The 27,961-nt window shown below is 52.7% G+C and overlaps 2 protein-coding genes across 10 annotated transcripts in view; one reads left to right on the forward strand and one right to left on the reverse strand.

Moving 5' to 3' along the window:
• Window positions 1-1,870, forward strand: part of SPEN (spen family transcriptional repressor) — a 64,508-nt gene extending 62,638 nt beyond the window's left edge. Inside the window, 3 exon segments of the mRNA XM_014447019.2 lie at window positions 373-452; window positions 454-534; window positions 947-1,870. Coding sequence (XP_014302505.1) covers window positions 373-452; window positions 454-534; window positions 947-1,078 — 293 coding nt within the window. The 3' untranslated portion in view covers window positions 1,079-1,870.
• A 378-nt stretch (window positions 1,871-2,248) lies between these two features.
• Window positions 2,249-27,961, reverse strand: part of ZBTB17 (zinc finger and BTB domain containing 17) — a 30,031-nt gene continuing 4,318 nt past the window's right edge. For 2 of the 9 annotated variants that reach the window (XM_023745919.1, XM_023745921.1), the window contains exons 2-18: window positions 9,812-10,018; window positions 9,240-9,356; window positions 8,588-8,776; window positions 7,773-7,910; window positions 7,333-7,458; window positions 6,521-6,756; window positions 6,292-6,434; window positions 5,906-6,206; window positions 5,450-5,537; window positions 5,244-5,360; window positions 5,029-5,149; window positions 4,675-4,805; window positions 4,146-4,355; window positions 3,951-4,040; window positions 3,586-3,865; window positions 3,090-3,257; window positions 2,249-2,617 (exon numbers count right to left, since the gene is read on the reverse strand). In XM_023745919.1, the coding sequence (XP_023601687.1) occupies window positions 2,380-2,617; window positions 3,090-3,257; window positions 3,586-3,865; window positions 3,951-4,040; window positions 4,146-4,355; window positions 4,675-4,805; window positions 5,029-5,149; window positions 5,244-5,360; window positions 5,450-5,537; window positions 5,906-6,206; window positions 6,292-6,434; window positions 6,521-6,756; window positions 7,333-7,458; window positions 7,773-7,910; window positions 8,588-8,776; window positions 9,240-9,356; window positions 9,812-10,018 (2,900 nt within the window). In that variant the 3' untranslated portion in view covers window positions 2,249-2,379. Of the gene's footprint in view, window positions 2,618-3,089; window positions 3,258-3,500; window positions 3,866-3,950; window positions 4,041-4,145; window positions 4,356-4,674; window positions 4,806-5,028; window positions 5,150-5,243; window positions 5,361-5,449; window positions 5,538-5,905; window positions 6,207-6,291; window positions 6,435-6,520; window positions 6,757-7,332; window positions 7,459-7,772; window positions 7,911-8,587; window positions 8,777-9,106; window positions 9,174-9,239; window positions 9,357-9,811; window positions 10,019-27,961 lie in introns of those variants that run through there. The other 7 variants (XM_023745920.1, XM_023745923.1, XM_014447026.2 and 4 more) reach the window with 7 other exon arrangements.

Here is a 27,961-nt window from a genome sequence, read left to right on the forward strand (position 1 = left end):
GGAGGCCCCCCCACTGAGGATAGCCCAGAGGATGCGGCTGGAGGCCTCACAGCTGGAAGGGGGTTACCCGAAGGGATGACGGTAAGATGGGGCCCAGGTGAGCAGCTGCCTATCCCCTTTGTTATGGGCTACAGCAATGGCATTCTTAGTGCAGATGGCGCTGGGCATGTTTCTTTCTCCTCAGAGTGTAAAATGCCTCTAGACATAAAACAAGGCTTTTTTTTTTTTCATTCAACAAAATTTTAGGGGGTGGACTTTCAGGGTCATTTCAGAGGTGGGGAGCTTTTTGTGGACATAGGAGCCAAACCCCTGGGTTTGGACAGGCCCTCTGTGTGTCGTGAGGAGGCCCCCTGACAGTTGCCTCTGTCCCAGGTGGAGTCAAGAATATTTGTCTGCTGCTGGCTCTGCCCTGTGGCCGTGACCAAGAGGATGTCGTGAGCCAGACCGAATCCCCTCAAGGCTGCCTTCATCACCTATCTACAGGCCAAGCAGGCGGCAGGGATCATCAATGTTCCTAACCCTGGCTCCAATCAGGTCAGCTCCCTGCCCAGTGTCCTTCCTCGGTGCACACAGGTGGGGGTGGTCATGCAATTTGATTGATCTGGTGGCATGGCCCACTAGTGCAGCCAGAGCAGTTCAGGAGTTTCTTAGAGGTGGGCAAAGGGCATTCTGGGTAGAGGAAATAAGCAGTGTCTGGGTGGGGCCACCATTGCCCATCCTGGAGACAATCAAGGGACAGCTGATACAGCAGGTTTGTCTTTAGCCTAATGATATAGAAGGGGGTCGCAGGAAATTAGTTCATGTTAGTTTTCTGACAAAGCCACGGAGACTTAGCTGGTTGGGGAACTGACTCAACCTGGCTCTCTGCGTTGGGCCTGTTCAGAGGAATGGCAGTGGGGTTGATGTGAAGACGGGGTCCCACTTATGCTCTTGTCCTCTTCTCCAGCCTGCCTACGTGCTGCAGATCTTCCCACCCTGCGAGTTCTCGGAGAGTCACCTGTCCCGTCTGGCCCCTGACCTTCTGGCCAGCATTTCCAACATTTCTCCCCACCTCATGATTGTCATTGCCTCTGTGTGAGCCACTGGTCAGTCAACGACTCAGTGTATTTTCCCGAGGCTCTGCAGCAAAAACACACACAGGACAACCCAGCCAAGTGGAGGAAGAAGCTGCCGAAGGGGACAGACTCCACTGCCAGACGGCCAGCCTTGCCCTCCTGGCCTGCCGGCCCAGCTCAGGCGGACAGACCCTTCTGGGCAGTGGTGCTGCTACTATGTATGTTTACAAGACATTTAGCCCAAGGACAGACCACCAACCGATGGACTTGCAGACACCTTGGGGCTGGGTTTCTCCTCTTTTTGGAGAAAAGGAACAGGGCAGTGGAATTAAATTTTTTTGTTTTTGTTTTTAAGAAACAAGAAAACAGAACTGCCTTTGCACTAAATTAGTGACTTGGACTTTTGCATAGTGAAGACAGGCTGTGGCACTCTGGACATCTTGGTGTATGTGAACACACGTCACAGACTCAACGCAGGACTTCAAACTGCTGCTGAAACCTTGGGGTCAAGGAACATTTCATTGGGTTTGTCCCCATCTCCTCCCTTCTCCTTGCTCATCTGGCTGTCATCTTTCTTAATTCTCTTGCCACCACCATCTGATTCACCCAGGATGTACAGCTTACAATCGAAACAGAGCAAACGGAAGGATTTTCTGTCGGTGGGATATGCAGAACTTGGGATGTGTGTATATATAAATATATAATATATATAAATATATATAATACTGACTTAAAAAATCAAATCCCCCTGACATACATTTTTTTTAATCTGTGCCAAAAATGTGTTTTAAGAGAAAATCTTATTTTCATACTCAGACTTTGTATTGTCACTCATTTGTATAAGTGCGCTTCGTTACAGCCGGGCCCTGCCCCTGTGATCTGAAAGTGTGTGTGTGTGTCTCTCTCTCACACACACACCACACACACACAAACACACACACACTGCAGAAAGACTGGCTTCCCTCTTCTTATGTGACCTTGACCTCTCCCCACAACTTCCTAACACCTATTAATTTATGAAACTGTTTTTCTCAGCACAGTTTTGTTTTGTGTGTCCATTGGATTACAAACTTTATTAAAAAATACAAAACATGTCAAGTGTGGATGTAATTGTCACTAGGGTGGGAGGACCAAGTAAATGTCCTTGGCTTATGGGAGTAGCTAGCCCTCATCCCCACTTTTGCCTTCTTTCAGTCTGTATAGGGAACCTATTTCCGATCTACCACTTAAACCCCCCAAGGATCATTTTATCTTGTATAAAACAGATCTTTGTCACAGACCTAACTTTTCTCAGTGCTGTGGTGCTGTAAAGACCTGTGATACTTCAAGGCTCTGATTGGTTCTGGATAATGTGGAAGGCACTACAGGTAAAACCACCGCCATGCACACTCAAACATCTTGAGCAAGCTTTGGTGTCTTGACTCTTCACCCTTCCTCCCTCTGGGTGTGGTGCAGGCCAGCCCTGCAGCAGCAGTGGCACAGCCTGGCAGCCTGGTGGAACAGTATTCCTGACAGGAAGATGGGGTGGTGGGCCAGGCTTCCCCTGCAGCTGGAAGTACAAGCTGAGGAATTGGGCAGGCAGGGACGGGAACACGGAACGCAGTGTTGGTGTCTCACTTGCAATATCCATGGGGCTCCTCCAAAGACCTATGCTTTTGATGCAAGAAGCTACTATCTCTGAGTAAGGGATGACAGCTGGTGGGGGGAAATTGTATGGAAAGGGCAGAGACGGCATCTCACGTTTCCCTTCCCCCCACCCCCCCACCCCCAGCCTCTGCTTCTGCTCTTAGTTGAAGCAGTGCTGTGTCTCCCATCTCCCCATCAAAGCTCCTAGCTGCTCATTGTCCCTCCAGGCCCTCACCTGGTGGGAGAGACTCTATTGATTCAAGGCAAGTAAATGTTCCCAAAAGATGGTACTGGCTTGGCCATGATCCTCAGGCCAAGGTTACTGTGAAGTCAGTGTAGAGCCCTTCTGCTTCCCCAAACCCAACAAAACGGGGTTTTGCCCTGTTGGGCCTGGTTCTCTCTGCCTACCTTGTTGCTCTGGCTGAATGGCACCTGAGCTGGGCTCTCTGGGTTGCCTGGATCCTGGTAAGTAGTGTGGCCAGCCTCTGCTGGCCCAGCTCCCAACCCCCAGGCAGAGGGGGAGCAGCTCCATGGCAGAGAAGAGAGTTGGGATCCTCATGGTGAACAGGTGAGAAGCTTCCAAAGAGAAGATTGGTTGAGGGGATGGGGTGCATGGAGCCCCGCACCCTGACTTGGGCAAAGCAGCCAGCGTGCTTCTAAACAGGTCCCAGGGCTCCAGTCCCATTCCGCAGAAGGGACAGCCTGGCTTTCCCAAGAAGCAGGTCTGTGCCGACTGGTTCTTGGGTAGAGCAGCCCTTTGGGGCATCCGCCACAGCTGCCAGCTCCCCACCCCACCCCCACAGGGAGCTGTAGGCAGCATTAGAAAATAATCAAATTTATTCTCTCTAGGGAATGGGGCCGCCCATCCTTAAATAAACAGTCAGGAGAAGGGATGCCTGCTCACTCAGCAGGCGGTGGACATTCTGGGGCTGTGTGGGGTGTCTCTGCCAGAGCAGGCTGGCTGTCAGCCCCATCCCGAGGGCGGAAGACCAGTTCCCCAGTCTGCAACACCTGCCCGGCTGGCCACGTGCTGCCTGACCCGTACTGCTGATAGAAGTCCGCGTCCGTCTGGAACATAACCAGTGCCTGTGCTGTGTGGATCCGCACATGCTGGGCCAGGCTGTTGGCATCCAGGAACTTGTCCCCACAGGAGTCACAGGCATAGAGGATATGGGTGTTGGGGTCTGTGGGAGGTGGGGGTCACAGTCAGGATGCGAAGGACCCTTGAGCTCCACCAGCTTTCACCCCTGGTCAGCCCTTCTCACTCACCTTCTTCCTGTACTTGCTTCACAGCTTTGCTGATCTCGGCTTTAAGCACTTCCGTCTCGTCAGCAGTCACTGCAGCCCCCACTGGTACCACTGTGGGCAGAATCAGCAGGGCCTAAGGCCAGAGGCACCTGCCCCTTCATTGCCACCCCAGAGGCAAGCTGCTTGTGACCACCCGCTGCTGCCCACAGCCCGCACCTGTGAGCTGAGTGACGGCTGTTGCCGCCAGTGCCTCGGTGGCCAGCGTAACCATGTCATCCACAGTGACTACGCTGACCTCACCACCCTCCTCTGGCTCCAGGATTTTGATGCCTGCCTTGCCCTGGTGCACGGTCTTCACATGGGAACGAAGGTTGTCCACGCGGTTGAAGCCGCGACCGCACTTGTCACAGAGGTAAGGCTTCTCTCCTGGGGGGGGAGGCAAGGTTCTCTCCTGCCATTGGGGGAGGGGGGAGGACCTCAGTGGCCTCCAGCTTCCCCAGCAGCCCTGAATTTTCCAGCAGGAAGTGCTCGGGGGCAGCCACCAGAGCTGCACAGGAGCCTCCAGTGGCCCCTGCACCTTCTGGAAGCTCTAAGAAAATGGGGTCCGCACTTGAATTGAACTGCCTTCAAAGCCACCTGTTCCAAGTGCCAGTACCCATGCTGCAATCTGGGGGTGCCTCCCTCCCTCCCCCTAGCAAGATCAGGGAATGGGACAGGCCGGACTGGCAGGCGGGCACACACTCACCAGTGTGGATGATGATGTGCTTGGATAGGTCCCCCACGTTCACAAAGGCCTTGCTGCACACGCTGCACTTGTGGGGGCGGATGTTGTCATGGTGGCGAATGTGATTGGCCAACTGGCTGGACTGGACAAATCTGCAGGGCCACAGAGGGGAGGGACTGGCCTGAACTGCCCAAGCCTGGGCCAGGGAAGCTGGGCTGGCCTCCTGCCTCTCTTTCTAGACTGGAGGGGCCAACTGGACTGGGCTCGGGCAGCAGTCGGCCCGGTTCGCAACTGAGCCCTAGTGTGTTTCCTGAACCCCTTCACCCTGCAAAGTGTGGGGACCCCAGAGCACCCTGGGCATGGGTGGGGCAGGACCTCTTGCCGCAGCGCTCACAGACGTAGGGCTTCTCCCCAGTGTGCTGGCGCACGTGGGCGATGAGGGAGCTGGCCTGGGTGAAGGCTTTGCCGCACATCACGCACTGGCATGGCTTCTCGCCTGGGGACGGGCAGCAAAAGATGTTAGCGCCAACTTCTCCTTCCGTGTGCCCTCCCCAGCTCCCAGGCTCCCACCGCTGGGCTTGCTCACCCACCCGTGTGGATGCGGACGTGCCGCTGCAGAGCGCCGGGGTCAGCGAACTGCCGCTGGCAGTGGTTGCACACGTAGGGTTTCTCCCCGCTATGGATCCGAAGGTGCCGCTTTAGGTTCCCTGTGGAGACAGACAGGGGGCCTGGTGTGGGGCATCAGGAGGTGGCCGCGGAGTGGAGGGTGTGGGGCAGCCAGGCAGCCTGGCCCTACCTGAGGTGGTGAACTGCTTCCCACACTCTCGACACTTGAGGGGCCCGTCCGCGATGTGGATCTTTAGGTGGGCCTTCAGATTCCCCACCTGTGCCAGGCAGGGGTCAGAAAGGCCACCCCACACAATATGGCCTTGGGCCCCATCCGCAGCCCCTCCGCCAGGGAACAACTGATTCTGGGTCCTCCCAGGAGCCAGTGGATGGCTCCATCTTTGCTTAAGGCCAATGGAATGTTCCAGATCCTAGCAGTGAGAGGGAAGCCATGCCCACCCCACTTCTTTCTGGTCTGAACCCCATCCTGACTTCACCCACCTTCTCACTTTCTCGGGCAGAGCTCTGTCCTGGGGAGGGTCACGCTCTACTCAGCACCTACTTTTCCCACTAAGCCTGTGTCTTCGAGGGCCCCCTCCGCCCCTCAGTGTGCAGGGTGGAGGCGCCCCGGGCGGTGCCCACACACCTGGTTGAACTTCTTGTCACAATGAGGGCACTTGTGCTCCTTGTCAGTGTCATGAGTCTCCAGGTGGCGCATCTTGGAGGTGGGGTCGGAGAAGGAGCGGCCGCAGTAGTCGCACTGGTAGGGCTTCTCGCCGCTGTGCACCAGCTGGTGCCGCTTGAGGTTGCCGGACGTGGTGAAGAGCTTGCCGCAGTCCTCGCAGCGGTAGCGCGCCTCGCCGGAGTGCCGCTTCTTGTGCAGGTTCAGCAGGCTGATGAGCCGGTAGCTCTTGCCGCACTCCTCGCAGCCGTAGGGCTTCAGCGGGCTGGTGGTCAGAAGGGAGAGGAGGGGTCGCTGGGGTCCTACCAGGGCTGAGCCAGCGGGGACAAGCAGCAGGCCGGGCACTGCACCTGTGCGTCTTCTCGTGGGCCTTGCAGGCGGCTGGATCAGAGAAGGCCTTGCTGCACTCCCGGCACGAGAAGGGCTTCTCGCCTGTGTGGATGCGGATGTGCCGCTTGAAGTTCCCCGTGTGTGTGAACTCCTTCCCACAGTCCTGCAGGGCGCGGGAATCGGGTATGAGGGGGCTGCTGGGCGGAGGATGGGGCTGGGCAGGGCGGGTGGTGCCACCCGTGGCCGCACCTCGCACTTGTGGATGATGGAGCCATAGGCCTTGGACTCGGTACGGTCGCCATAGGTGCTTGGGCGCAGGCCCCGGGCCTCTGCGCCCAGCTCCTGGCCCGAGTCGGTGCTGGCCGACTCCTCACTCTCCTCGGGGGCATCCCCCTTGTCCAGCTGCGGCCCTTCTTCCTTGACCCCAGAAGGCATGGCGTCCTCCTCGCCCTCTTCTCCTTTCCTGGCTGGCTCCACCTGCATTTCTGAGATGAAAAGGGCAGGCACTGAGGGGCCAGGGAGGGCACAGGGGCTCCCAAAGGGACGTGACCTCAGAGTTAGACAAATGCCAGGAGGCCAACCTGGCTCCGGGACACAGGCACTTCTCTCTGCATGGGCACCTGGCAGAGCCTGGCAATGTCTGGGCACCACCAATAAATGGTCCCAGCCCTGGCCAAGGCAGCACCAGGGGAGCTGCTGACCAGGACACTGGCTGCTTGGAGGATGGAGGCAGCCTCAGGGCATGGGCACCCTGGCGGGCTGCAGGGCAGCAAGGGCACCGTCAGCCAACAAGCACGGGGTTGTGTGATGTGGGTACAAGGCTCCCCTTGGTGCTCGGCCCTGGGTGTCAGCAATGCTTCTGTACCAGCGGGAAGCACAGCCAGGTAACACAACCAAGAGACTGATGTCCAAATTCAAGAATGAGAAAAGGTGTTGGCCCCAAAGCTGAAGTGAGTGGGTGGCTCAGAGTGGGATCAGCTGTAGTAGCAGGAGAGGGACCTGGGGGAACTGTGTGAGAGGGAGGTGTGCGAGTGAGGGTGGGCCTGGCTGGGTGGCGGTACCTTGCTCTGAGCTCTCCGACAAGGCGGCCTCGGCTTCAGCAGCAGCCATGCCACCGGTGGGGTCGGGCTTGGGCTCTACTGGCGGTGGCTCCCGGGGGGCATCGGCCTTCTCCGTCTGCTCTGCACCTGGGGTGGCGAGGCGGGACTGAGACCCTATCGACTCCATCCAGGGACTGAATGGCTCCCTGGACCAGGCCCCTGTAGTGGCTGTGGCTCAAGGGTGGGTGGGGTCTGGGGTGGGGCCAGCACATCCAAGCTCAGGCTGTTTGGCCTCTGCTCTGGCTGGACCAGACACCCCAGATCAACAGTGGTTCCTTCGGGGTAACCTGAGCTCAAGGGTGCCACTCTATTCCCAGCCCCAGGAGCCTCCTGAGGAAGCCCCTCACTGTACAGGGGCCCAGGGAGATGGTGGAACAGTTGGCTTCAGCGTCACAACTCACCGCTGGCCGCACTCTCTGCCTGACCGCCTCGCTCCTCCTTGGGCTCCCTGCCTGGGCCCCTGGGTGGACTGCCTCCAGCAGGGTTCAGCTCACTCAGCGTGGTGGCCGCAGCCTTCTCTTTGGCTCTCCTGTCCCCTCCTGGAGATGGAACCAGATAGACCTTCTGTTTCCCATCAAGTGCCACCACCTGGAGAGGTGAGGGTTCCCAGAACTCGCCAGCTCCTCTGGATCCTCCCTGGAGGTACATCTAAGTAGTGGTTTCTTGGTTTGTTCATTCAACAAATTATGCACAAGGCACCTACTGTGCACCTGGCTGCCGACAGGCCTGGACATACCAACCATAGCTGCTGCTTCTGGGGGGCGCACAGACCGGCTGGGACACAGACCTCACAGGTGAAATATCAATGCTGCCAGAGTCAGTGCTTAGAAGGAGAGGAGCGGGTTCTCTGAAAGTGTTTCACAAGGAACCTGGCCCAAACCAGGTGTCAGGAGCTTTTCTGAGGCAGTGAGGGGAACAGAGGAAGGGCACAGAGAGGAGCGTGCAGGAGGAGCACGCCAGGTGCGTGGCCTTGAACCAGGCCCACCGCCAGTTCTCAGCAGCGAAGCACAGGGGAGCTGGAGAAAGGGGAGACAGGGTAGGCAAGGGGCGCCTCCAAGAGGCCTTTCTCAGACTCTACTGCAGCTAAACCTCACCAGCACCCCACAACGCAGGCAAGGCCAGAAGAGGAAACTGAGACCCAGAGAGGTGACAAAGAGGCAGAGGCAGAGCCCCCATCAAGAGCCACCTGCTCAGGAAAGCCTGCCAACAATCTTACCTTCCATGGCCAAGGCCTCCATATTCTCCCCAGGGCTGGTGGCCGGCTCGGCGAGTGACTTGAGGGCATGGCAGGCCGTGATGATGTCCTGCATCTGCAGGAAGCTGGCCACGGCCAGCACATCGTCCACATTCTCAGAGCTCAGGCTGAGCTTGGCCGTGTAAATAAACTCCAGTACCTGCCCCAGGCCTGCCAAGGACACAGACAGCCATCACAGACCTGCCTCCAGGCCTGGCACCAGCAGGTGACACTCGGCGGCAGGATCCAGGGAATTGTAAAGAGCAAGGTGACAGGCCGTCCTCTCCCCATCTCCTGTGCTGGCAGAGAGGCAAGCAACTGGGGGAGTCTCAGCCCAGATAACAGCCTCCAAATGGGGTACAACCAGAGGGCAGAGGGTGTGAACGCCCACCCTACACCGAAAACAGAGGTGTGACTACTCGCCCTACACGGAGGACAGAGGGTGGGAAAGCCCAGCCTGCACAGAGGATTCAACGGAGGACAGAGGATGTGAACACCTGCCTTGCACAGAAGACAGAAGGTGTGAACGCCTGCTCTGCACAGAAGATAGAAGGTGTGAACACCTGCCCTGCGTGAAGGACAGACCGTGTAAATGCCCACCCTGGACACACTCTACCCCGCCGCTACTCCTCACCGCCGGAAGGCAATCCAACCAAAGTGATAGTAAGGACTTTCATCGGCGCTCTGCCACAAACTCTCTCGCTGACCTCCAGGCCAGTCACCTGAACTCTTTGGGTCTCAGTTTCCGCATCTATAAAATGGGGGAACATGACCTTGCCCTGACCTCATAGCACATCATGCCATGCTGAGTTGGGAGACCAAATCTGACCAGTTCCTTCTTCAATCCCAAGGCCTTCCTGATCCCCTGCCCCAGCCCCACCCCTTGCCATCCTCCTCATGGTTAGCACTGGAATTGGGGGTTCAGGACTCAGAGCCCACCTGTTGTCTGTGTTCACTCTGGCCTGGAGCTCATGGTGAGCCCTTCCTGCCAGTTCTCCCCTCACCACCTGCTCCCAGTCTAAACAGGCCCCCCAAATGTGGTAGAAACTTGGTACCCACACACTCATGGGTCCTGTATGGGAGGCCTGGTGCACCCCACAGCCTGAAGGTATTGCTCCCAGGAGGGCAGGGACTGTGTTAGGAGGGCACATGGTCAGCCAGAGCTTCTGGCCCTCAACAAACTTGCCCCTGGACCCAACAGGGTACCTGCTGCGTTACTGATGTCCAGTTGCACCACATCCTTCTGGTCCACGAAGAGCATCTTGAAGTACTCGCTGCAGGCGGCCAGCACTGCTTTATGGGCCTTAAAATCAACACCGTCCACCACAAAAGTGCAGTCACACAAAAGCCCCTGCTGCCGCTGCTGGTTCAGCTGCTCCAAGACGTGCTGGCTGTGCTGAGGGAAATCCATGGCTGGGGAGAGGCAAAGGGCCTTCGTGTCAGTGTGGACAGAGGATGCCAAGCAGCCTCAGCACGAGCCCGAAACTCCCAGGTGAGAAATGTGGGAGACGGAGAATGTCAACAAGTCCACGGAGGGCAAACAACTCCAGACACCCTCTGCGAGCCCAGCGACCCGGGGCTCCGCGATTCCTGGGTTTACTGGCAGGAAAGTTTCAAAACCCAGAAAGTATCAAGGGACCAACCAGAAATAGCCACCTTGTGTCTTGCCAGGTAACGACTTTTTAAAAAGTAAAAAGACACACACACAACACTGTCAGCATTGCAAAAAAAGACGGGGTCAGTTTAACATTTTTTACAAATCTTAGAAGAAAGGGCAGATGTTTCAAGGGGATCCACCTGCTCTATGAAAACCCTTCGACTTTGCTCTAAGTTCTCTGTCTGTCATGCCAGGTGAACGTGTGGGAAGGCAGACGTTTCATCACCCCGGCTCTCAGGAACCCGCCCCTTCCCTGCTGCACCCACAGGGCTCTGCCCGTTCCCTCTGGCCGCTCCCTCTGTCTCTCATTCATTCACAGGCTCAGGGAACTACAGAAAGCTGGGCAGTCCTCTGCCTCCAGAAACCTCCCCAGGCTGTCCCTGGAGAGAGAGTAAACTCTGACCCTGACCCCAAGAGCTGCTGGTCTGGCCGCAGTTTCTCTGTCAAAGGCCTCACTTAATGCCTGGAAATCCCACAAGTGTCTCCAGTAAAAATGCTCAGAGCAATTCCATGGCCTGGTGCCAAGTGAGCCTGCACTGCACCAGCCATGACTAAGTGAGTATCTAAACTCGCTCTCCTCTCCCTAAATACCACACCAGCCAGTCTCAAGAGCAGCATTTTCTAGGGAAAATAAGCAGGTCCTCCTTTCAAGAAAGAACCGATTTGACACTAAAGTCAATGCCCACTCCTAGGAACACATTACAGAGAAGCGACAGGGCAGGCTGTCCTGTCCTGGCCCAGAATCTGACAAGTGGCAGCAGCTTGTCTTCCGGCTCTTCGGAACCTCTTCTCGGGGGTTAAGTCTACGCAGAGCTGCCCCAGACTGTTTCTGGGCAGGTGACAGTGACACTTGGGGCTCTCAGCCCCCAGGTCTCAGCCGCCCTCCACTAGCTCTGGCTGTTTCCGTCCCATCAGCCTCTTGGGGTGAGTCACGGGCCACAGCCCTGGAGCTGCAGTGACCATGTATGGCTGTCTGGCTGTGATGAGCCATAACAAAGCCACACCCCCAGCCCTTCCTTCACCCGTGGCTTAACCAGCAAATCCACCCACCCCGTGATGCCTGCAAACTTTCCACAAGTGGGGCTATGTACTTGCTGAGCTGGGGAGGGGGGTCACCTGGCAGGTGGGCGGGGCTCCATTCAGTAAGGGGGAACGTGGCATTAGCCACAGGCACGTGTCACAGGGCACCAGCCTCTGAGCTGTAGTTCAGAGTTGCTGTTGCCGGGGACCCGGAAACGCTCTCCCTCCCTCCAACATCCCCAGGACTGTCCTTCGGTCCCAGCCTCCACCTACAAGCTCACGGACAGAGGCACAGCTTCTTGGGTCTGTCAGTAGTATCATAACTGCCTGTGACGAGAGCGCCTAAATGTAAGCAGGGAAGAGCCAGAAGCCAGCCCAGCGGCAAGAAGTGAGGTACGAGCTGTAGAGCCGGCTGCTGAGCCAAACCAGTCCCAGCAGCAAGGCCGCACTGACACAGGACCTCCTGCTCCCACTTGTGACCTGAGGACTGTAAGCGAGAACTCTGGCTGCTCTGTTCCTGAGCTGGGAAAAGCTAAAACAGAGAGGTGACTGGAAAAGAACTGATGTTCACCCCAGGGGTGAAACACCCAGGCAGGCCTGGGATCGGAAGGGGGTGCACACCGGGCAGTGTCGATGGACCAAAGGCCGGTGGCAAGGAGAGGCCTGGGCCAGATCATCCCAGAGCGTCTTCTCTCTGCTGTGGAAAAGCCACACGAGCAAACAGGCGTGTGCATGTGTGCGTGGGCAGCCCGAATCCCAGTCACCAGTCACCCTCCGTGTCCGCGGGAGCCCCGGGTGAAATACCTCCCAAGTGCAGAAAGGGAGGAACCAGTAGGCCCACAAGGGCCAAATCCTCCCCCAGCTTCAGAATGAGCCCCCGCGAGACAGGTCCAAACCCTTCCCTCCTGGCGGTGGGTCTGACTCCCTCACCTTCACCAAGAGCCAACCCCAAAACGGAGCTGGGAGGAAGTATCTCCCAGGCTCGGAAACGACCAGGGAGCATCAGCTGGACCCCTCGAAGTACAGAGCTGTCCCCGGCCCTTGCTGGAGCCTGCAGAAAACAGGGCCCTCCAGCCGGAAAAGGACCCGATTGCTGGGAAGGACGTGAGAAACTCACGACCAACAGGGTGAAAGGGGCCCGGCGGCCCACAGGTCCGGTGACTGACTGGCCTTGCCTGGGACCCAAGGCTGCGACAAGCCTTGATGCTGCCACCTACCCCAGAGCTTCCAGGGAAGGGCAGCAAAACCCAGCTCCTCTGGGGCTGGACATATTGAGCGGTGGGGGTGGGGTGTGGAGGTGGGGGGAGGGAGGGGTGCTCTCCTTTTCAGAGGCCTTGCAGGAAGGTGAAGGTCCCTGGGACGGAGTGGATGGTGGCCCAGCACCTCCCGCCCCCACACAGAGGAGGAGAGCGGCTGTGTGCCATGAGTAATGTTTGCCACCCGATGCCAACCATACTCTTCCGAAGCGAGATGTCTGCCCACAACTGGCCGCTCCCCAAGTGTGGGTGTCGAGGAGAAAGCCAGAGCCCCTGAATTCCTGAGGCAGCCTGCAAAGCTGTTCCAACAGAGAAACACTCCCCAGAGCATCTGTTCTGACAAAGCTAAGAAAGAAAAGGGAGAAAGAGAAAATGGGGAGAGGACAGAGGGAAGGAGGGAGAAGCACAGGGGAAGGAGGGGAAAAAAGAAAAAGGCAGCGCCATAAATAGTTAAGCTGCACTTAAACATATGCTCAGGAGCCCAATCCTGTGATCAGCCCCCAGGGAGTGTGAGAGCAGCCCGCAGGTTTGCCAGCTCTAAATGCTGTCACCCGCAGAAATGCTGTCAGTGTCCTTGTGGATGCTATGACTGCGCCCAGGCCCGGGCAGGTGGAGCTCAGAGGCCCCAGGCTGCCTTCTGGCTCTCACCGCACCAGCTGACCGCTGGCTATAAAGCTCAGACAGCACCTCTCCCCCCAGGACGCCGTGCTGAGCAGGTGAGGGGCCAGCTGGCTTGGTCCTTTCTCAGAGAGCTGAGCTGGAATGAGGCAGTGCCCCCCTCCCAACCTATGTGAAATGCTCGGGAATGATCACTGCAAAGGAGACTCCAACTGTCTCCTGTTTCCTCCTTCACGGCCACAGGAATCCACCAGGTTCTGGCCAAGCTTAGAGGACGGGTCCAGGAAAACGGGCTGCCCAGGGGGACATGTGGTACCACAGGCAGGGAGGTGCCGACTGCCTGGCCTACCTGCACACTCTCTGGGAGACTTGAAACTCTGTCATGAGATCAGCTTCTCAGGACCAAAGTGCTGTTCCCACCAGCCCATCCCCCACCCATAAGTGTGGGGTCCCTCCCTCCTTACTTCCTCTTGCCTAAAGGATGATAAACGTGGGCCTTAAAGTTACTTCTGCGTGAGACCCTAAAAACTCAGAACTACAGAAAGAAACGGAACAAGACCACACAGCCCACTGAACCCAAAGTCCTCGGGTCACATGCCGAAAACTAAAGCGCCAACTGGCACACGAGACAGGCCTGACCTTCCAGCAGACTCCTGGCTGCAACCGGGCACCTTCTCCGTGACAGCGCCAGGCGCTCGGTTGTTGCCCTAGATTAATGGGCCAGACCGCAGTGTCAGCGCTGGACTGCTCTCCTGGTGACCCTCAGCCTGGCTGGACACATGGCCTGGGCCCGCCTCACAAGGGATTCATTTGGGAAAGAAGTGAGGGACCTGGGTCCCCTGCAGTGTGGTTCAAACAGGCACAACTAAGCAATCTGGACATGGATGGCGTGGGTACCAGCCTCCAAGGCAGGCAGCCAACAGTGCCTCCCCTCCCGGTCAGTGCCGTCGGCTGCTATGGGCTTCCCATGGAATCTGAGTGTCCCTGGGACGACTCTGATCGACAGGGCGCAGTGACTGGCCTGCATGATCTGGAAGATTATGCTTTGTTCTCTTGGAACCCAGCTGCCCTGCGTCAGGGGTGTGTAGGCCCTCCTGGTGGAGAGAGGGGACGTGCGGGGGCCCCAGAGGAGACCCTGACTGCAGAGGCCACGTGACGCAGCACTGCAGTGCCCTGCGGGCAGCGCCCAGGCTCCGGGGTGAGACGCTTTCTTAGACCTTCCAGCCCAGCTACCAGGTGAGCGCTGTCACATGAATGACCTCAACATCACACAGAGGAAACTGCCCAGTCAGCCCACAAATATGGGAGAAATAATAACCTGCTGATGGTTTAAGCCCCGAAGCTTGGAGGTGGCCTGCTTACAGCAAGAGAGAACTGACACAAATGGTAAACTAGACAGAAAAAGGGACAAGGAACAAAACATTCGGGATGATGGTTCTCTCTGGATGGGAGGAAGGGCAACCAGAATACTGGGAATGCTCTATTTCTTTACTTGGATATACCTCGATTGGTTATTTAAACTAAGTGTGTACGTTTCATATACTTTTGTAGGGGGACATTTCCAAAATGTGTATTTATATCCTTTGCTCATTTTTTAAAATATAATTTTATTGATTTCAGAGAGGAGAGGGAGAGGGAGAGAGAGATAGAAACATCAATGATGACAGAGAATCATTGATCGGCTGCCTCCTGCACACCCTACATTGGGGATCGAGCCCGCAACCCAGGCATGTGCCCCAACTGTGACCTCCTGGTTCATAGGTCGACATTCAACCACTGAGCCATTTCCCAAAATTTGGCTAAATTTTTTTTTAAATATATATTTTATTGAGTTTTTACAGAGAAGAGGAGAAAGGGATAGAGAGTTAGAAACATCGATGAGAGAGAAACATCAATCAGCTGCCTCCTGCACACCCCCCACTGGGGATGTGTCCACAACCAAGGTACATGCCCTTGACCGGAATCGAACCTGGGACTCTTCAGTCCGCAGGCCGACGCTCTATCCACTGAGCCAAACCGGTCAGGGCTAAATTTTTAATAAGAAAAAGTGAGTACAGGTGCCACACTCAATCCACGCAGACAGGTTGTTTCCAACACGCTTGCCGCCACTCTCGCCGGGCTGGTGAGGCCAGGGCCTCAGGCTTCAGTGGAGCTGAACAAGCCACACAGGCTCAGAGGAGTGGGTTTTGGGGTGAGGGGCTGGCCACTCATTTGTCCTTCAGTTCCCAAACATCCATAAACACTGCTGACAAAAGAAAGGCTTCTCCTTGAGTCATAAAAGCCATGCTGCTCCATTCAACAAAACCCAAACCAAGTAACAATGAGCAATGAAATGGCTTTTACGGAGTCTCTTCCATATGCCAAGCAACATGGTGCCAGGCATGCATGGCACAGCCCGATCACCTAAAAACTAAGACCATGGCTACTCTGGGCGCCAAGTTTGCACTGCTGCTTCCAAGATAGGGATTCGAGAGGCCGATCAGTACTGTGGGGGCAGCAGAACCTCAGAGGTCAGCCGAGAGGGGACCTGAATCCAGGTTCCGCCGCCTACCATGCCAGCAGGTGAGCTCCAGCAAATCTCCTCTCAGGGAGCATGTGAGATCTTGATCCTGGGCATATGTCATTAGTTTGGCTCAAATAAACTCATATATATATTTAAAAAAAAACAACAACCCTAAAAAAAGTTTGTCCTCTGGCAAAATGGGGCCAATGGGACTAACCTCATCTGGAACAGGATTAGATTAGATACCGTAAGCAAAGGGCCCTCACGGTGCCTGGCACGTGGTAAGCGCTCAACAAACTCCTGTTACCAGGAAACAGATGCAGATTAGCGTGGGTTTTTTTAGGCCAAAGATCGTATCAGACAGCTTCTAAATATCCTTTTATGCTGGGCACCTCGGATGCACTCAATAACTATTTGGTGACTTGACCTTGTTGCAAAGTTGTAATCATAACCCATTATTCCTTCCAAATGCAGTCTGGAAAAATCCCAGAGCCCAACCAACATTCTGAGAGGCAACGAGAGAAGGGAGGGGCACCGAGTGAGAATCAGAGCGATTTTCTCTGCCAGAGAAGCACTTTATATTGAATAACTGTCCTGTTAAACCCCAAGGGTGCCCCCTGGTGAGGGCTGAAGCGCCTGCCCAGAGCTCTAAGTGGGCCCACAGAGACCTGCTCCATCTCAGAGTCCAATGGGCACTTGTCAAACATGAAATAGTAATTATTATCAGGTTATTAGCAAGCACTCAACTGCAGACATTGTCCAAGCCAGGAATGACGGCGTCTACCACAAGAGACACTGAGCATGACAAACAGTCCCTGGCCCCCAGAACATGCTGCGCCCGCTGCGGGCCTGGACATGACACAGCCATTGCATGTCCAGGGGTCTTGTGTAACCCAAAGCAGGTGAGATGGAACACCATTTGGCTTCCATTGCTCAGAGTTCCTGATTTTCTAGAAATACAGGTAACTCTTGCATAGCTTAGCACACCCGAACTCAGGCCAAGGAAGTGGAAGTTCACAGCAGGCCAGCCTTGCAAATAGAAACCTACCTACCCAACCCCTTCTCAGTGCTACGTGGCAGAGAGACAAATATCAACAAGACCAGCCCTCCTAGCACTTGCTTCCTCACCCAGAAAACACAGCTCTTCTGTGAAGTTTGTGTTTCTCAAACTTTTAAAATCAATTTCCCCTTTAGATAAACATACAAACCTGACTCAGCCCTTCCCAACAAGCCCCAAATTCTGGTTTCATCTGTTTATTATTTATTTATTTATTTTTATTTATTGTTTGAGAGAAACATCGAGTTGTTGTTCCACTTATTTATGCATTCATTGATTGATTTTTGTATGTGCCCTGACTGGGGATCGAACCCATAACCTTGGTGTATCAGGACGATGCTCTAACCAACTGAGCTACCCAGCCATCTTCTACTGGACAGTAGCCCCCACACTGAAAGTCACTGCTACCATCTATAGATGAAGTCAGAATTTGGGGCTGTTGGGAAGGGCTGAGTCAGCCTCCCAAACCCCATCTCAATACTTCTGGGCGGTGGGGGCAAACTGACACAGCCTGACATCACACGGTAGGAGTCTATGAAGCCCTACCAAGCTTCAGAGACTCACTGCTGGTGGGTCTACTCATTCCTTCTTCCTTACGGCGGCTCATAGCACCTACTCCAGGACCTTGCTCTCAAACGGTCACAATCAAGTTGGGGACAAGCCTGGTACAGAGTGGTGATTCCTGGCCTTATTGAATATGATTAACTCAAGGTCAGAATATTCTGTGGACCCTTACAAGATAATTGTACTTTTGGTGCTTATTAACTGAGAAGATAATAGACAACGACCACGATGGAAAATGAACTTCATTCTATCAATCACAATAGCATTTATATATTTACTTGAGAAACAACTCCGTGTACATGAATGAGAAATCTCCCCTAATACACAGAAACCTGTGGTGATGCAGCTGCAGACGACTCCTAATTACCCTAATTACTGCATTCCCCTCTGGGGGTCCTCAGCCCATAAATCAGGAAGCAGACAGAGAAAAGGCTAATGAACTTCACAAACAGTTAGTGAGTGCTCATTCTGTGCTGTCTCAGGTACTGAATTAGAGCTGTGAGCCTGGTGGAGAAGACATGTAATAAATCAACGTAATCCTCGATGTCATGTAATAAGTGCTGTGAAGAAAACTAAAGTAAGCCGGGGACACAGAGAGGCAGAGGCTATCTAGTATTCAGGAAAGGACACTTGAAACCAATACAAAATAATATTGCAAGTAAACTGTAATTGAAAAATAAGTAAATAAAATGTAGGAAAAACTACTTAGGAGAAGGCCCAAAGCAGACCTGTCTGAGGTGGCGTGTAAGCAGAGACCTGAATGAAGTGCTAGAGCAAGCCACGCCACCATAAGCCCTGGGGTCAGGACAGACACACGGAAGAGCAAGTGCAGAGGCCCAGAGCCAGCGTGAGGGGCCAAGGGGCCAGCGCGCCTCTAGAGGAGGAAATGAGTGGAGAGTGAGGGTGGCTGCGGCAATGCTGACATCACTAGGGCCTCAGAGGTAAGCCAGGCTTGGGAGTTTCTCCTAGGTGCACCGCGACGCCCTGGGGGAGTGAGAGCAGAGCACGGAGAGATTGTGAGGGGGCAGGAGTGGACCCAGGGGCACCAGCAGAGAAGCGAGAGATGGAGGTGCCTCCACCAAGGCCGGGGTGGGAAGGGTGTCAGATGCGGGAGGTATTCTGCAGAGCCATCACTCATGATCAAAGTGTGGGCTGTGGACAAAACGAAAGGAGAAAAGGATGACACTAAAATCTCTGGCCTGAAAAACAGGGCGAGAGGTGGTGCCAGTGATGTTTATGGAGGTGAGGAATGAGGGGGCAGATTCGTGGGGGGACCGTTGGCCTGTTCCAGCTGAGATGCCTGCAGCAGAACTGGGATCAAGGCCACAGATGGGATGGGGTCTCCACAGGAGTGAATACGGGATAGAGAAGAGGCAAGACCAATGGACCCAGATTTGAGGAACATGACTTGAATCCTGGCTCGCGCCTTCCTGGGGTGGCCTCATGCAAGCTTCTCTGAGATCTAGCCTGCTCGCCCATTAAACAGGGAAACCACCGTATAAACAATGACTGTGCGGATTAAGAAGATAAAAAACAGGAAGTATTGCACAAATACTGGCAAAAATGGAATTAGATATTAGTTCGCTAACACAAGTCACTGACTGATACCCGGTTAAACAGAAGGGGAAAATCTGAAGTAATGAGAAGAGGACAAAGCAGGCTGCCCCAAGGAGCTCCCTTTACCAGCAAGCGCACGGCGCCTCTCCAACAGGCAGCAGAGACCAGTCCGTGGAGACCAGAGGAGCCCCAGCCTGGTCCAACATAACGGAAAAGCCCATGGACTCGTTCCCACCAGGCTTCGCACCAGTCAGGCCTTTGCCACTGTGCGACTTCAGGCACAGAGCCCAGGAAGAACTGCCCCCTCGAGTTACACATGAACGGACCCGGGGATCCAACCTTTGTATGCGGTGGGCGGAGGGGCAGTGTAGCGAACATGTACTTCAAAGTCAAGTGCAGAGCACTACCTGGTGCAGGGGCCCTGCTGGGGGCTGGCAGCTCCACTGGGAACAAGGCCAGGGGAGAAAGGCCGAGACTCTCACTCCCCCTGATGAGCAATGCAGAGGGGCCAGGCAGGGCCCAGCCCGCCACACAGGACTTAGCGTTCATCCTCAGCAGGGCCACGGTGAGGCTCACGTTTCTGAAGGTCACTCGAACAGACTGAAAGGGGAGCTCAGAGCAGACAAATATGTTAGGAAGTCCCACAGCACTGGACCCTCGGGATGGGAAAAAGGGGACAATGTCACCCCTTGCTGGCCCTGGGAGGGTTAGCTGGTGCCCAGAATCCAACACACACGGGTCTTTCTGAGCAGCCTGTGCCAGTGGCCCTCTCACTAAATATTATAACGTCCTCTGAAAGTTTCAAGCACCTCTTCTCAGAGTGGCTCAAAGTCCCTTAACACTCAGTACCTGACCCTCCTAAGGGAAGCTGGACTATGTTGTTTGTCCAAAACCATAAACCAAAAAAAAAAAAAAAGAAAAAAGAAAGAGAAGACAAAACCATAAACCCAGGCTGGGAATTCCTCTTATTCACATGTCTCTGGAGGAATGTACAAGACACTGGTTAGGGGACTGCTTTGGGGGAGGGGAAGGGGGAAAGAACTTACACTCTTCACTGTATATCCTTTCTCTCTCTGTGTGTGTGTGTGCATATATATGTCAATATATATGTGTCATATATATATACATATAAATATATATGTTTTTTATTCATTGGGGGCCGGGGAGGAGCGAGGAAGGGAGAGGGAGAGACAGAAACATTGATGAGAAACATCGATTGGCTGCCTTCTGCACTCCTACTGGGGATGGACCCCGCAACCTGGGCACGTGCCCTGCCCAGGAATCAAATCAGAGACCTCCCTCCTGGTGCACAGGATGACACTCAATCCACTGGGCCACACTGGCCGGGCTCCTTTCTGTGTTTTTTGTTTTACCATTTGTAAATATTATCAATTAAAACAGAAATAAAAGGAAGAAAATGTCCACAAAGTCAGGACATCTTTGTTTCTATTTACCATAAAACCTAAGACATTTTCCACAAGACTTGGTGACTAAGCACTTCTCAACAGGAAAGAAAAACTCACAAGGGAAATGGAAAATTATGGTAATTTCCAAAAAGAATGTGTCACTCGGGAAAACTTTATGAGCAAAAATTCCTTAAGGGGACAAAACTGAAAATCCCCTGGAAGAGCAGCTGGTAGCCTTCTTCAGAGAGAACCTCAGACTGGGGCGAAGCTGAACGCCTCCCGGGGAGTCACCCAGCAGCTCTGCAGGCGACTTCAGGGAGTTTACTGGCTCCCCGGGCCCAGTTAAAACTCCTGTCTGGGAACGGAGCCAAGCTAGCTAAGTACTTTGGGCACAAGTACTTAAATCTCAGCACCTCAATTTCCTTTCTGTAAAATGGGGCTGGTAATAAGTTTCCACGTCAGAAAGTTGCTATTGGCCATCACCATTACTATTACATATTAACCTGTGCCAGCAATATGGGTAAGTTAGCGAAGAAAAGGGGAACAGAATGCTCTAATCCTGGCCCTATCTTCTGAAAATAGACGCAAAAATCTCATCAATCACCCAAGCACCCATCACAGAAAAACTTCCCACCTGAAAACAGACCAGGAAAGGCCCTGCAAACTGCAATGCTTACTCCACTCAACCAGAGCCATACGAGTACAAGGCAGAGGTAGGTGCTCAGACTTGATGGCAAGAGCCACCTTCTTCCTACCAAGAACTCAGTGATGTGGAAGGAGCCATGAGAGCAAAGGAAGAGTGAGTTAGTGCAGGATCCAAGCCACACGAAAGGGCGGTGAAGACCAGCTGTCTGCAGGTGGCTGCATTCTGACTTCAGTGTAGCACATGCTTTTCCCGTGACTTCTCTGCATTTGGATTAGTGACTGCTAGGGGATTAGTGACTGCTAGGGGCCCTTCTAGTGTTAAGATCTAATAACTGTTGAGTAAATGATTTAATTAACAAGACGGCTGGATTACAAATGCATGCTCTTTAAGTATAATAGATACTGTGTGAACGACAATAGAAATGAGATATTTATCTAGCATTTAGATCATTTTTTCATTTAAAACTTTCCCTATATTGAAAACCTCAAGATTTCCAAGTAGGAACATGAACTATGTTGGACATGAACATCAACTATGAATATATTAAGAATATATGTAAACTACATAAGCCAACATCAGGTTACATATTTACTAATCCAGAAAGAATTAAACTGAAATTAATATTTTGTAAAACTTTAAAAAATATATGTTTTAAAGAGTAACTAATGTAATAATCTGAATAAAGATTTAATTTACAAAAAATGTTTTTATTGATTCTTAGATATAGAGGAAGGGAGAGGGAGATAGAAACATTGGTGAAAGAGACACATTGTTGAAAGAGGCACATCGATTGGCTGCCTCCTGCATACCCCCTACTGGGGATTGAGCCCGCAACCCGGGCATGTGCCCCTGACCAAGAATCGAACCCGGGACCTCTTGGTCCATGGGATGACTCTCAATCCACTGAGCCACATCAGCAGGGCAATATTTTATAAAACTTGACTGGTGCCGAAACCGGTTTGGCTCAGTGGATAGAGCGTCGGCCTGCGGACTGAAAGGTCCCAGGTTCGATTCCGGTCAAGGGCATGTACCTGGGTTGCGGGCACATCCCCAGTGGGTGATGTGCAGGAGGCAGCTGATCGATGTTTCTCTCTCATCGATGTTTCTAACTCTCTATCTCTCTCCCTTCCTCTCTGTAAAAAATCAATAAAATATAAAAAAAAAATAAAAATAAAAAAAATAAAACTTGACTGGGAAAGACAAAATGAGCAAGAGGATATTTTAGAGGAATATTTTGGGGACCTCAAAAGGTCCCATTAGGCCCCGGATAAAGCATGGTCAAGAATACATGTCTCCGTTTCCACTGGTTTTTAAAAACTGTCAGGCTCGCCCTGGCTGGTCTGCCTCAGTGGATAGAGCCTCAGTGGACTGAAGGGTCTCAGGTTCAATCCCCAGTAAGGGGTGTGCAGGAAGCAGCCAATTAATGATTCTCTCATCACTGATGTTTCTATCTCTCTGTCCCTCTCCCTTCCTCTCTAAAATCAATAAAAATATCCTATATAATCCTATATAATAAAAGGGCAATATGCAAATTGTCCCCATGACCAGGAGTTTGACTGGAGTTTGATCAGAGTGCGGGGCCAGCCCGCCAACCACCCAGGGCCCCTCCCCCTGGCCAACCCTGCCCCTGATTGGCCTGCACATCCTGACCAGGGGGTGGGGCCAGCTGGCCAACTTCTTGCTTCCCCTCCCTCCAGCTGGTCCGGCACAATTGGCCCCTATTGGGCCAGACCACACCCGTGCACAAATTCATGCACCAGGCCTCTAGCATTAAATAACTAAATAAAATAAAAACTGTCAGGCTCCTGAGCCCAGGCCTGAGTGCTGCTCTAGAAGACAGTTTTGGCCAGCACCCCTGGGATTAGGAGGTCTGAGCCCCAGCTCGCCTCAAAGAAACAGTGCTGCCAACCTCCTAGCCCTCAATCCCCTCCACCAGCCGGATCTCTTGCAGCCTTGGCGGTTTTGCAGGCAGCTGCTCTAAAGTACAAGCTTAGCTTCAAGCTTAGAAACCGCCCCAGTGCTGCCTGGTTCCTTCCTGGTCCCAAGGCAGGCAGCCTGAGAGGCAGAGGCAGAGAGAGACGGACACACTGAGACAGACTCACAGAGACAGAGACAGCACCTGCAACACCCTGACTGCTCTATAGGGTCTCCAGGCCAGACCCAAGGCCGATTAAGAGGGCCGTAGTGGGGAAGGGAGGGTCCACAAACTAAAATCTTAGAGGCATGAAAGACTGGCCAGAAATCTCAATGTTTTGTCTCCATGCCTCTTGGTCCATGGGATGACTCTCAATCCACTTAGCCACATCAGTGGGGCAATATTTTATAAAACTTGACTGGGAAAGACAAAATGAGCAAAAGGATATTTTATGCAAATATAAACTGGGGGGGAATATCTACAACTAAATAAGAACTACTAATCCTGAAATACAAAAGACTCTTAAAAAGTAATCAACAATGAAAGTATGTCCACACAAAAGCTTGTAGACCAGCGGTTCTCAACCTGTGGGTCGCGACCCCTTTGGGGGTCGAACGACCCTTTCACAGGGGTCGCCTAAGACCATCAGAAAACACATATATAATTACATATTGTTTACAGTAGCAAAATTACAGTTATGAAGTAGCAACGAAAATAATTTTATGGTTGGGGGTCACCACAACATGAGGAACTGTATTAAAGGTTGCGGCATTAGGAAGGTTGAGAACCACTGTTGTAGACAAATGTTCATAGCAGCATTATTCATAACTAGAGGCCTGGTGCATGGATTTGTGCACCAGTGGGGTCCCTCAGCCTGGCCTGCGGGGGTCGGGCAGAAACCGGCTCTCCGACATCCCCCGAGGGGTCCCAGATTGTGAGAGGGCACAGGCCAGGCCGAGGGACCCCACCGGTGCATGATTGGGGCCAGGGAGGGACCGCAGGAGGGTTCCAGGGCGTTGTCCAGCCCATCTTGCCCAGTCCCGATCAGCTGGACCCCAGCAGCAAGCTAACCTACCGGTCGGAGTGTCTGCCCCCTGGTGGTCAGTGCACATCATAGCTACCGGTCGAACGGCTGCTTAGGCTTTTATATATATAGATAGCTGAAAGGTGGAAACAATCCAAATGTCCATCAACTGAATAAATAAAATGTGGTATGTCCATACAATAAAATATAATTTGACAATAAAATAGTGTTCATACATGCTACAACATGAATGAACTTTAAAAGGGTGAATTATATGGTAAGTGAAAATCTTACCAAAGCTATTATAAAAATTAATCAACAGTCTCCCAACAGAAAAATGAGTCAAAGAAATGAACAAGCAATTCGCAAAAGAAATACAAGAAGTAAAAAAAGAAAGAATGACAAGAAGTGGATATACTCTATACAGAAAAAAAAAGATGTTTTCCCTGGCTGGGTAGCTCAGTTGGTTAGAGCATTATACCAATACGCCAAGGTTGCGAGTTCAATCCCCGGTCAGGGCACATGCAAGAATCAACCAAAGAATGCATAAATAATAACTACAAATTGATGTTTCTCTCTCTCTCTCTTTCAACCTCACTAATAGAGAAATCCTATGTAATAAAAGCCTAATATGCTAAGTGTCCAGTCATCCAGTTGTTCGACCAATCAAAGTGTAATATGCTAATGATATGCTAAGGTCGCCCCACCACTTGTTATGATGTGCATTGACCACCAGGGTCAGACAGTCGACTGGGCAACCAGTTGCTATGACATGCACTGACCACCAGGGGGCAGATGCTCTGACAGGTAGGTTAGCTTAATGCTGGGGTCCAGCTGATCGGGACTGGGCAAGACAGGCTGGACATGCCCTGGAACCCTCCTGTGGTCCCTCCCTGGCCCCAATCGTGCACCGATGGGGTCCCTCAGCCTGGCCTGCGCCCTCTCACAATCCGGGACCCCTCAGGGGATGTCGGAGAGCCGGTTTCAGCCCGATTCCTTAGGCCAGGCCGAGGGACCCCACTGGTGCACGAATTCATGCACCGGGGCTCTAGTATAAATATAAATAAGCACAAGGTACCGCTTCCAGTATCAGACTGACAAAAAGTGGAAAGACAGCCAGTTTCCACTGTGGCCAGGACATGTCCCATGAGCAGGAGCAGAAAATGGTACTCTGTCTGGGCAGCAGCCTGCCAGTACTGAAGCAAATGCTTAAGGCATTCATCGGCTGGGTAAAAATTAATGTTGGGAGTGAGTAACTGGCCAGAGAGCTCTGGAGCATATGCTGCGATTTCCCACTCTGACAGGGCATTTCACCAGCTGTAAGGAAACTGTGAGTCCTGGTAAAGGACTGTGCCCAGAGAAAACCCAGGCTTGCTAATAAGCTCCACGTACTAAGCACCCTGAGGGGGCGGGGGGCGGGGAGGGGAGCTGGCTGGCAAGAGAAATCATGGACTCCAGAGGGCAGAGGCATGTGGCATGACCACCACCAACAGGGGCATGAGGCAAACAACTGGAACAGCTCCTATGGCAACCTCCCTGCAACACCATGCTGGGGGATGTGAGGCAAACTGAACTGTCAGTTCAGTGCACTGGGGAGACCACTTCGGAAACAATTTGGTATCATTTGGTCAAAATGAAAACGCGCACGCCCTGTGACTCAGTCCCGCACCTGGGGGTGCATCCTGGACAGGCTGTGCCTGTGCCCCACAAACGTTCAGGCAGCACTGTTTGTCTCAGCAAAACATTGGAAACAAACCAAATATCCAGCAGCAACAGAAAGGATCAATAAGTTCTCATACAATGGAACACAATTCATCAATGAAAAAGCAATACAACTATATGCACCATGGATTAATCTCAAGAACAAATGTTAAGCCAAAACTTCAAGTCGCTGAAGAAAACAGCATGACTATATCAAGTTCAAAAACCTGGAAAATTAAACAATACACTGTTTAGCAATGCAAACACATGTGGTAAAACTATAAAGGCAGGCAAGAGAATAACAAGAGCTAAATTCAGTGATTATCTGGGGGGTCGGGAAGGGCCACTCTAAAGGTATCATTCCTGTTTGTAAACTGAGTGATGGGTACAAGCATGTTCCTTGAATCTTATTCTTGATACTGTATATACTTTATACTTTGTATCTACCAATGTTTCCCAAATAAACTTTTACAAATTTCAACAATGTTCTTTCTGACCTTAAAAACTGTTTTGAAGCATTAACTTGGGCAGCTGACTGAATTACAGGAAACCAGGAAAGTCCCTGACAGGGGCCCAGTCAGCCTGAGATACTGAAATGAGAAGTGCTCACCCACCTGGCCGGTGAGCCGGGAGACAGCCAGCTTCCCACCGGCAGCGGAGCCTGCCATTCAGGACAGGAAAGAGACTGCTTATCAGTGGTCCTCAACCTTGGCTGCACATTAGAATCACCTGGGAATCTTTTTTAAATATCATTTCTGGGCCTCATCCTCCGGAAATTCTGTTTCTTTGTTACTAATGTTGTGGCCCCACCCCATAACAAAGAAACAGAATTTCCGGAGGATGAGGCCCAGAAATCAGGATTTTAAAACGATTCCCAGGTGATTCTAATGTGCAGCCAAGGTTGAGAACCACTGGCTTAGATGAACAGTTCCAGTATAGGAAGTGCTGAGGGCGGGGTGGGGAGGACAGGCTCTGCTGCCAGACCCTTCGAAGGTCTGAAAGACCAGAAGTGGAATGTTTTTGACGTTACAGTGAACCCATCAAGCCTGCTCTCTGGCCTGGTCCCCACTGTGCTGCAACTGCCACCTCTGAGCCTCTGCTGTTTAGACCTGTGTGCGCGCAACCCTCAATGCCACCCATGCCCTCTGCTTCCTTCCTTTGAAGCTCAATTTCCTAACAAGCAGGTTTGAATTCAAGAGCCCAAGCCCTGGTTTTCTGTGCGTGTTGGTGGTTATTAGATTATTAAGGTCGACCTTAACTAGCTATTAATACCCAGGTGGACCTTAGAGAGTGCCAGGAGCCTATGCAGACACTCAAAACACACACACACACACACACACACACACACACACACACCTGTAGCAAAGGCTGAAATCACTGTGCAGAAATGCTTACTCTTTGACCTCTATTATTATAAAATTGTAGCCAACAGCGCCCTTCCCACCCCCCCAGCACGCCCATGCCTTTCCCTTCCCCCTCTTCTTCCCCGCAGGCGAGTTACCTTTACCTTTCTCTCTCCTAAGCTCCAAGGGCCCCTTCTTGTGCCTCTGTAACTTTCTAAGTAAACTTTCTCATACAAAAAAAATAATAAAATTGTGCCCAGTAAAAGAAGTGGATGACCTCATCAATCATCCCACCCATTAAAGTTATGTGCGAGGTCAGCAATATCCCCATGTTACAACTGAGGAAACTGCGGCTTAAAGAGGTGGAGTACTGCCCTAACTGGTTTGGCTCAGTGGATAGAGCGTTGGCCTGAGGACTGAAGGGTCCCAGGTTCGATTCCGGTCAAGGGCATGTACCTTGGTTGCGGGCACATCCCCAGTAGGGGGTGTGTAGGAGGCAGCTGATCGATGTTTCTAACTCTCTATCTCTCTCCCTTCCTCTCTGTAAAAAATCAATAAAATATATTAAAAAAAAAAAAGAGGTGGAGTACTTTGCCCAAAGGCATACATCTGGTAAGCCAGAGGAGGAGGATAAGCCCAGGTGTGTCTAACTTAGTTCTTGCCTCTACCCCTAGCCCTACAGGGCAGTTCGTGGGTGGGGGCCATTTTGCCCCAGGAGATGTTTGGCCGAGCCTGCAGACCTTCTCGCCTGCAGACCCTTTCGGTAGCCACAGCTGGGGTTTGGCAGGTACTCCTGGCATCTACGTGCAGAAGGCAGCGGTGCTGCTTAACATCCGCGAGTGCACAGGAAGCCCCCACAAACTTAGCCAGCCCAAATGTCAATAATGTCAAGGTTAAGAAACCCTGTTCTACTGGGAAAAGACAAACAGAGAAACTATCTAAACTCTCACAGTTCTCCACGTTTACTTCCCATATTACAGCCAGATACCAAATACACCACCAGGCCCGCCCCTCTCTTCAATCAACTGAATGCCAACCCCACACCACACTGAGGTACTCTCCACCCTCAACTGCCAGTTCCTCTTCAGC

Source organism: Myotis lucifugus, unplaced genomic scaffold, assembly GCF_000147115.1.
Source record: "Myotis lucifugus unplaced genomic scaffold, Myoluc2.0 scaffold_604, whole genome shotgun sequence".
NCBI lineage: Eukaryota > Metazoa > Chordata > Mammalia > Chiroptera > Vespertilionidae > Myotis > Myotis lucifugus.